This window comes from Phragmites australis, chromosome 2 (genome assembly GCF_958298935.1).
Source record: "Phragmites australis chromosome 2, lpPhrAust1.1, whole genome shotgun sequence".
NCBI lineage: Eukaryota > Viridiplantae > Streptophyta > Magnoliopsida > Poales > Poaceae > Phragmites > Phragmites australis.
The window spans coordinates 28,651,933-28,661,685 of record NC_084922.1 but is presented as its reverse complement, the minus strand read 5'-3'; the positions used below and the strand labels follow the sequence as shown (position 1 = coordinate 28,661,685).

The window sequence follows — 9,753 nt, the reverse complement described above, 5'->3', positions numbered from 1 at the left end:
AATGTTCATATACGGCTTGATAGAGCATGTGTTGACTTAGAGTGGAAGGAAAGGTTTCCAGATGTTGTGGTGGAGCACATTGTCCCGGCCCGATCGGATCATAGTCCTCTTTCAGACTAATTATGCTATGCTCTCGTCTTCGTTGCAAAAAAAAAATAACGAGTATAACCTAGACAACTATTCATTCAATCATCGTATTCTGGTCAAGTAGATCACCATAGACCTACCATGGTGGTGTATAAAGGAACTCTGGTGGCAAAACCTACTAGGCTTCTTCTCATACTGTAGCGACAACAACTAGGGATGGCAACGGGGAACTCCCATGAAGCCTGACCCTGACCTCAATCTCGGGGCTTCCTTCTCATCGTCGAGCCTCCGGGGGCCCGGGAAGACCTTTTCACCAACTAGCTAGATTGGGGACTAGAAAAGGAGGAGCGAATTCGAGGGCATACCAAATGGCACATCCTCGAGGTCAATGACAGAGGGAGGGGGCAGCATGCCATCATGGGAAAGGGGCAATGTCGCCACAAGATGAGGGAAAGGGGAGCGACTTGTTCTTGAGATTGGCAACAGAGGGAAGAGGGGTGGTGATGCGACATCGCTGCAATACGAGGAGGGGAAGGGGCTAGGCGATTCAGACATGAGAGCGATGAGGAGCGAGATGTAGAGGAAGGAGCGCCGTCGCACTTAAGAGAAATGAAGAGGATGGGGGTGTGTTGTGTGCAGCTAAACAAGTTAGATGGGCATGATGGGAGAGGGTGGAGTCCACTAAGATTTAAATGGGAATATGGGGCAACCCAAGTTAGCTAATAATTGGGTCTATTAGCGATGAACGAGGACAAGGGGTGGTGTGACGGCCTCGGACCCGCTAGGCCCGACGGGGAAAGATTTTCACCAAGAGTAGGTTCCCCACAGTGAAAGAAGTCCGCCAAACCCGAACCCTAAGCTAATACATGAACATCACTGAGAATCAGTTATCGGGCTTATTGCCATCCCTATTAACAACTCTTGTCATGTAGCAAGGGTGGACGGAGCTTCATCCTGAATTTCGCGCTCTGATATTTTCTTTTGTTGTTCATCCAATAATTCAAAATTTATGCACCTTTCGATGCCATGTTGATTTCCTTTTGCTGTCCTTGATTTTTTTTTCTTTTGGTGTCCGTATATAATATCGAGATCGCCAAGTGTTTGTACAAAACCAAGTGCAGACTTGTCTCCCTATAGACGCATGCATGTTCTGAACATGCGTAATTGGCTCGTAGTAGCACTCAATTTAATTCTCTCTTTGGTCGGCCAATGGTTTCAACATCGTCCGATATATAATAGTATTGAGATAATTTAATGACAACATCTATAATAAATTATTTCGTAATAATTCTATAACCCCTTATTTTATATATAGAATAAATGAGTGTTGTGCGTTGCACGATATTAATAACTGATATAATGTGCTAGAGTATTCTAATAGTCCTAAATTTTAGCTTATAAACTGTTGTTCCGTGGAATAGCAATATCTTTTCTCTCATCCTTTTCTCTCTCCTCCGCATCACTCAAAATCACATGAGATAACCAATAAGATGAATAACGTGTATCAATATACATGCCATGAAGCATAATGGAGCTATTAGCTACATGGCACACCGGCTAACGCGGAGTTAGCGTATATGGCAGCGGAGTATGACATAATCTAGCTTGGGCACGACGGCCGGCCAACCTAGATAAAGCTAATGTATGTATATACGAGTCTATGTATGCATGCGAATGTCAATTTTCACCATCGTGCGAAGCCCTCAACCCACCAAACACCCGCAGAGTTCTCTCATGTAATGAATTCTAAATCACAAAGTTTCTATGAATATATGCTTGCATCTCAATTACATTTGACGCCAAGTCCACAAATTAGACACCTTCGAAAACCACGGTTCAAAACAAACGCGCAAGGTAGAGAAGACTAAAATACAAGACACATTTTCTACTTTCTGGCATAGGTCCTGTTTGTTTCTGCTTATCAGTAGTTTTTGCTTTAAAAAAACTAATAAGCTAAAACAAACGTTAAATTTATTACTGATTTATAACTGTTTTGATAAGCTAGTTTTTGGTGAAATGAATTAAAAGCTGATAAGCTGATTGAAATCAGCTTTTCTGAAAAGTTAGTGTGCTAAGAGTCTAAAAAATTAAACATATAAGCTAACCGCTTTTCTAAGAAGGCATAAGCTAACCTCTTTTCTCAGAAGTCATAAACAGATGTTTAGATAAACAGTTTTTTCAAAAAAGATCATAAATTTTAGCTGTGTCAAACAGGACCATAAGGCTCGGTCCATGAGGAAAACCACAGTCTCGGCGACACTACCCTGTTACTCCCTTATTATAATGTCTTGAAAATATTTTTCATGACTAATATGCTAACATTACTTTTATGTAACAAATCTTACTACTTTTATAGATTATTGGTGAAATTTTTTTTTAATTTAGACTACACACATTCTAAATTGATACCTATTTGGTAAGGAATGGAGTAATTACTAGGCTAAATATTTTTTTTATGTACTAGGTGAGATGGGTTTTTTCTTTTAAGGACCTTCTTTGCTTCTAGAGGAACTAGGCTGAATAGTAAGAAGTAGGGATAAAAATAGACCGAATATGGATGGATAATGATTATTTTATATCCTTATTCTTATTTTTAATCAGAAATGAAATGAATATGAAAATCTCAAATACAGAAACAAATACAGATAGTATCGAAACAAATACAATACGAATATGAATGAAATATGTACTTGATATCTATCAAATTATAAAGACCCTTTAAATTATACGTATAAAATAACAAAATAACAATATAGTATAACATCACATATAAGAGAAATAATTATGCATATAAAACAAAAAATAATAATATAGTATAAGTAGTTAGGGTCGTGGTGGGCTGTTGCCCTGTTGGCTGGTGATAGACTTGTTCTTCAATGAGCCAGGTGAATTTGATATTATCTGTATCCTTATCTGAATATTATCTGAATCGGGCTCAAAAAGTATTTTCGTTTCCATATCCTTATCCAAATAAAAAATATCGTATTCGTATCCGATCCAAAAATATTTGTATCCATATGCAGATAGGACCATAAGTATCTATTTTTTTAATCTAGAGCGGAAAATATTCTAACTATTTTTAAGCCTAGTGAGGAGTGGATGGGCCTATACCTCAAGTTAAACCCCAGCCCAGAAGAATGCACAAAGAGAGGTCAGAAAAAATAAAAAGGGGAGAAAATAGGGGAAAACGAGGGATTTTGCGGGTATAAATAGCCCACGCCCAACGCCCTTCTCCTTCCTCTCTATCCCCTGCCGGCTGCCGCCTCCATTACCCCCCATTCCCTTCCTCCCAAACGGTTGCCCGTTCCCCCCTTCCCTCCTAAAACCTCCTCCCCCTACAGCGCGCACGAGCGCTCGCGTCGACGCTAACCGCTCGTGCGCGCTCTCTTACGCGGCCCCCGCTGCCAAGAACTCACGCTGCGGGACAGGGGGTTGAGGAGGAGAGCGGCGGCGGCGGCGGAGGAGGAGGATTTGTCTGGTCCGATATTCCCGGCCGAGATGAAGTACGTGCTGGTCACCGGCGGGGTGGTGAGCGGGCTCGGCAAGGGCGTCACGGCCAGCAGCATCGGCGTCGTCCTCAAGGCGTGCGGCCTCCGCATTACGTCCATCAAGATTGGTACGTGCCGCCGCCTCTCGCCGAAAAATCGCGCCGCCCCGCGCCTCTTCCGTTCAAAAGCCGCCTTTTCGGGGCCCGGAAAAGGCGCGTTTTAGGGGTTTCTCTGGGGATTTGACCCGGGTGGCTCTGAGCCTTCGATCCGTTCCGGCGCGACCGGCCGGCCAAATATTTGGTTTTGGAGCGATTCGTGCGGGCGCGGGGATGTGGGTGGGGGTAGGTGCAGGAAGGACCCGGGGTTCTAGGTCGGGTTTGGTGAAAAGTTCCTTTTTGAACCTTCCGCTCAGTGCCATTTTCGTTCTGTTCGTTGGCGCCTGGGGTTTTATGGGGATGTGGTGTAAAAATGGATGAGGACCCGGGGTTCTAGGTCGGGTTTGGTGAAAAGTTCCTCTTTTGAACCTTCCGCTCAGTGCCATTGCCGTTCTGTTCGTTGGCGCCTGGGGTTTTATGGGAATGTAGTGTAAAAATGGATGTGATGTTGATTACTAGCTTGCTAATCTTGTCCCGTGTGCAGTGTGAGAGGTTGTGTGTTTCTTTTTATTCGAAGATTGCTTCGTTAATGGTGGGCACCTAATCCAGGTTACACTTTGTGCAAAGGGGATTCCCCCCACCTGATTTTGTATGGAGAATATTATATTTTTGGGGAAATAGCACCTCTTTTATTTGATTTTGTAGTAGTGATTTGGGAATCTTCTGCTTGAGCCATAACGGTTTGTGAAGTTTGAACTATGGTGGTCCATTCAAGATTGGTCTAATATTCTAGAACCTTGTGTTTTTTACTTCACTGGTTGGTGGTCAGAACTTACGCTTGCACAAGTGCCTACGGCACTATGTTCACCTTCTTTGGATACCAAAAAAATGCTGCAGTTACATGGATGGGCTCCCAGATATCTTAAGAAAAATATGCTTTAGTTGGATGCACATAAATTTGCTTCGACTCTCAAAAGTTGAACATAACTTTTGGTTCTGTGCTGCGGCCACGGAAACAAGGTGGTTGGAAAAGACTAGGTTTCCCCTCCCATCCTTGTCTTTGTCTTCCAGATACCTTAAGTTGTGGGGGGCTTGCCTATGTTGATTTAGATATCAGGTGACGTGAATGCTGACTTAGATATCGCCATTTCACGAACCAATGGATGCCAGCTTTGCGCAGTGGAATCTTGGACTTAATTCAATCCAATGCTACATGTTTTCTTTGTCCTTAGTTACTCTTATCCATTACCACCTAGACCCTTCTTTGTTTTTGCTGTTGTAGCCTTGTGACTCTTTGTACTGTTGCTGCACTTGGGCTTTGATTGTGTCCTTTGCCTTGTAAAATTAGTGGCGGCAAGCCAGCTAGGACTTTAGTTGCTTGCTTTTGTCTTCATGCGGTTGACATGTTCTCTTTGAATGACCTGAATATGCAGATCCTTACCTTAACACTGATGCTGGGACTATGTCCCCATTTGAACATGGTGAAGTGTTCGTGTTGGATGATGGTGGCGAGGTATTGATATAATTATATGTCACCAAGTCAAATTTTGTTAGGGGTAGCACATGTTAGCTCATCTGGTTTAAGTATTGTATTTTGCATCTATTAGGTGGACTTGGATCTTGGGAATTATGAGAGGTTTCTCGACATTAAACTGACTCGGGACAATAATATAACCACCGGAAAGATCTATCAGGCAAGCATAATATTTTGTCATTGTCAGACCTTACCTTATGGCATTCCTTCTGCGAATTGGTACAATGGATGTATTTAAAAGTTTAAGCATAAGTTCATTTTGTTAATTACGTGGCATAGGGGAACTACATAGCTATATAAGGCATTCTTTGGCATGCGAACATTCAGAACAATTTTGAAATTGTTCAATTTCTTGTACCACATAGGGAGGAAAAGGGATGTTGTTGTCTTATGTGATTTGAGTATGTTAATAATGTAATATTTTTTTTTGTTACAAGGATATATTTAAGAATGATAGCAAGTCAAATATGAGACATTGTAAATACAATTGCTTTTCCCTGCATAAAAGGTTGCTCTGACTTTTCTTATTTTACTTTTATTTTTTTGGTTTATGACAGTCTGTAATTGACAAGGAGAGGAAGGGGGAATACTTGGGAAAGACTGTCCAGGTGTGGATCATCTCATGTGGACTTAAGTTTGTTTTTGTCTGTCCTTGTAGCTTCTGCTTGTATGTTTGTTCTCGTGCTGATCGTCGAAGCAATTTAATTTTTAAGGTTGTGCCACACATCACAAATGCCATACAAGAGTGGATCGAGCGTGTTGCTATGATACCAGTGGATGGCAAGGAGGGACCAGCTGATGTCTGCGTGATAGAACTAGGGGGCACTATAGGTGGCATGACCGCACGAGATAACCAATTGTTTTAAATATTTACTTTGGTTGATAGCTGCCACAATAGACATTGTAGAGCTGATTTTCCTGTTGTTTGATTGTGTTGTGAAAACCTGCAGGGGATATCGAATCTATGCCATTTATTGAAGCTTTGGGTCAATTCTCTTATCGTGTTGGTGAGGAGCTGCACAATTATTCTGATGCACAAGTCCATCTTCTGTCAGTAAGCAGAAGTGATGATCTCATCTGTTTATTTTGATTGCCAGGTCCTGGGAACTTCTGTTTGGTGCATGTCAGTCTAGTTCCAGTTCTGAATGTTGTTGGTGAACAGGTATCTTTGGCCATTGGTTGTGTTAAACTTGTTATTAACTGATCATATGATTTACATGTTATTATTAGGATTAATCTGTTTGGCCCCACCGGCCTATTCTTAATTCTACATCCGTGTTGTTTGCTTCCATAGAAAACAAAGCCAACCCAACATAGTGTGCGTGGTTTAAGGGGACTCGGGCTCACCCCAAATATTCTAGCTTGCCGCAGTACAAAGGTTAGTCATCAAACTCATTACCATTGTCGTGGTATCTTAGTAAACTATTGCCTTGATGAGTTTCTTAACATTGAAACTGTGTTTAACAGGAATTGGAGGATAATGTGAAGGAAAAACTGTCCCAGTTCTGCCATGTGCCGGTAATGGAACCATAAACTTTGTCTGATGGAACTTTATATGCTTTAGCAACTAATTGCTCCAGGAAGCTCATGAGTAGTTGTATTTTGCAGGCAACAAATATTGTCACACTGTATGATGTTTCCAATATCTGGCGCATTCCTTTGTTGCTAAAGGTACAGTACACTCATTTTCTTTCTACTAGAATTAATTTTCTGTATTTTCTGGAATTCATGTTCTGTGCTGAATCTCATTTGTGCCCTGCAGGACCAAAAGGCACATGAGGCTATTCTCAAAGTTCTGAACCTTGAAAGGTTTGTCTAAAATATCTAGTCAGTATGTTCGCTGCAAGCCATGACATTGCTGTATGAAGGCAACTGATATTTATTTATAACGTTTCCAGCTTTGCTCGGGAGCCAAAGTTGGATGAATGGGTCACAAGAGCTACTATATTTGACGCCCTTCAAGACACTGTCAGTTTTTTTAGTTAGACCGTTGCTATTTGTAACTTTTCATCTTTAGTTCCATGTGACTAACTGTGATCATTTCAGGTGAGGATTGCTATGGTTGGGAAGTACACTGGCTTATCAGATTCATACCTCTCCGTGTTGAAAGTGAGCTTGTCAGCTTGATCAATAGTGTTGACTTGGTTTTACTTTTTAAATGTGAACACTGTTGTCTAACTTTGTATCTGTTGCAAAAAAAATCGGCAGGCCCTTTTGCATGCTTCTGTTGATTGCCGCAAGAAGCTTGTTGTTGATTGGGTTGCTTCTACAGATCTTGAGGACTCCACTGCTATTGAGGTTTGGCACAATCTCCTAATTATTCCACATGTTCATTCTTGAGATGTATTCTTTTCTTACTTGGCTCCTTAAAAAAATTTCTAGGCACCTGATGCATATAAAGAAGCGTGGAATTTATTGAAGGTGAAGAGTTTGCAAATAAATTATTTTTAGAACATGGAAAGTTGGAATCATGACATGTATATGATTTCTGCTATACATTTACTTGCTATCATGGTCACACGAAGAGATTTCATTTCAGGGGGCAGATGGAATTTTAGTACCTGGTGGATTTGGTGACAGAGGTGTTCAAGGGAAAATTCTGGCTGCTAAGTATGCCCGTGAAAACAATGTACCATATCTTGGTATATGTCTCGGAATGCAGATTGCTGTGGTGGAGTTTGCTCGTCATGTCATGAACCTATCTGGTGCTAACAGCACTGAATTTGATCCTAATACCAAGACCCCGTGTGTTATTTTTATGCCTGAGGTGATTATTGTGAATTTGCTTGCATTTTTTGTGAATTAGATATCACACAGATTGTCATTGAAAATTTGGTGGCAAGGGCAACATTTTACCAGTCTGATACATATTATTTTGAAATTTTATTTTATTTTAGGGTTCCAAAACACATATGGGTGGGACAATGCGTCTAGGCTCAAGGAGGACATTTTTCAAGGTTGCCGATTGCAAGTCTTCTAAATTGTGAGTGCATATAGACCCTTTTCTGCACCCTTCGATGAAGTTTTTCTTTAAATTCTTGTTGAAGTTGTATCGCCTATCCCCTCACTGATTATTTTGACCATTTAGGTACGGCAATGTCTCTTATGTAGACGAGAGGCATCGGCACAGATATGAGGTCTGTTTATTAATATTTGCCAGCTTTATAAATGTTCATCTAAATGCCATGAGTTCTGTTATCTGTGTTATGATCTCGTTATTACCACTTGCCTGTTCTTATATTTGTTTCTGGCATGAACTGAAATATTGCCACCTTTACAGGTGAACCCAGATATGGTTCCAGAGTTTGAAAATGCTGGGCTTCAGTTTGTTGGCAAAGATGATACTGGAAGGAGGATGGAGGTCTGACTCAAACTGAGACTTGCTTGAGCAATTTTTTATTTTTGCAAATACCGTCTCTTAATCAATTTACTCCATTTCAGATTATTGAAATACCCAATCACCGATATTTTGTTGGTGCACAATTCCATCCCGAGTTCAAGTCAAGACCTTCAAAACCTTCTCCCCTATTTGTGGGTAAGATGCTATCTCTTGTTCAAAATTTTGCACTTTTTCAGAAACATTTGTATTGCTTTGGGAATGGCTCCTCCAAAAACAAATGCTAATCCTCATTTACATTTCCGCAGGATTAATCGCTGCTTCATCTGGGCAATTGGATAGGATGCTGCAGGACTGTTGCAATGGCCATGTGGTTTCAGCTAAACATTCTTTAAGCAATGGCTCTTACACTTCTACAGTACACCAAAATGGGCATGCGAAGAAGCTTGCCAATGGTCTTTCAAATGGAACGTACTATGCAAATGGCAATGGTGTGCATGCTTAGTGCATCAGTAGGTGGCCCAAGGACTTGCAACTTTTTACTTCATTTCTGCAGTTCATGTTGCATCAGTTTTGTCGTGTTTGACTCAATTGTCATGGTCGCTCGAGGAAGAAAAAGTTCTTGCGCTCGTTGCGGACTGTCTGCAGGGGACGGTGCTCGTTCGGTGGTTTTTAGAGAAGGAACCGAGCTGGATCTCTTTGAAGGCGTGAGATAGTGGCTTTTGCGTTCTCTACCCTCTTCTGTAGTCTAATAGAGCAGATTTGGGTCAGAAGAGTTTTTATGCTGTATATCTGAAAGAAAGGCTGAATGTTTTTGTTACTTAAAATGAATGAGAGTTTCGGTGTTAGGCAGTCTGTATTTGGACACAGTTTTATGTGCTTTTGCACAAATAAGTCAATGCTCTGCATGATTGTATCAGTCTGCTTTGTTAATCTGCATCTTGAGCACTTGCTTTCCATATTTTTAGATAGTATGAACTTTTTCTGGAAAGCTTCCGTTTCCGTTCTACTGTGTACTGCTATCCTGTTGTCTTGCTTTGCCGTTTGGATTACGCCCTGCTGTTAATGTGTTTGCTAAAAATTCATATCACCTGAAATTATTTCAGATTGCACGTTTTGCCCTTCGTTCATGTTACTTGCGTGCGTGCCTTATACTGTGTTGCATAATTTTTTGTCATGCGTAGTCATAATTTCTGTAATTCACCCGATGAA

At 41.1% G+C, this 9,753-nt stretch overlaps 1 protein-coding gene across 2 annotated transcripts; it reads left to right on the top strand.

Annotated features, from left to right (window-relative positions):
- The first annotated feature begins 3,337 nt into the window (after positions 1 to 3,337).
- Positions 3,338 to 9,460, top strand: LOC133907458 (uncharacterized). Of its 2 annotated transcripts, XM_062349519.1 has the most exons (21): positions 3,338 to 3,703; positions 5,104 to 5,183; positions 5,278 to 5,364; positions 5,762 to 5,812; positions 5,918 to 6,035; positions 6,155 to 6,211; positions 6,302 to 6,366; positions 6,499 to 6,582; positions 6,672 to 6,722; positions 6,813 to 6,875; positions 6,967 to 7,013; positions 7,103 to 7,172; positions 7,251 to 7,313; positions 7,413 to 7,502; positions 7,587 to 7,625; positions 7,744 to 7,971; positions 8,102 to 8,187; positions 8,293 to 8,341; positions 8,485 to 8,565; positions 8,646 to 8,739; positions 8,850 to 9,460. In XM_062349519.1, exons 1-21 carry the CDS (start codon positions 3,586 to 3,588, stop codon positions 9,044 to 9,046), a joined length of 1,818 nt encoding a protein of 605 aa, XP_062205503.1. In that variant the 5' UTR covers positions 3,338 to 3,585; the 3' UTR covers positions 9,047 to 9,460. The 2 variants fall into 2 exon arrangements, with proteins under 2 accessions (XP_062205503.1, XP_062205496.1); XM_062349512.1 differs by having other exon boundaries at positions 5,762 to 6,035.
- The last annotated feature ends 293 nt before the right edge of the window (positions 9,461 to 9,753 follow it).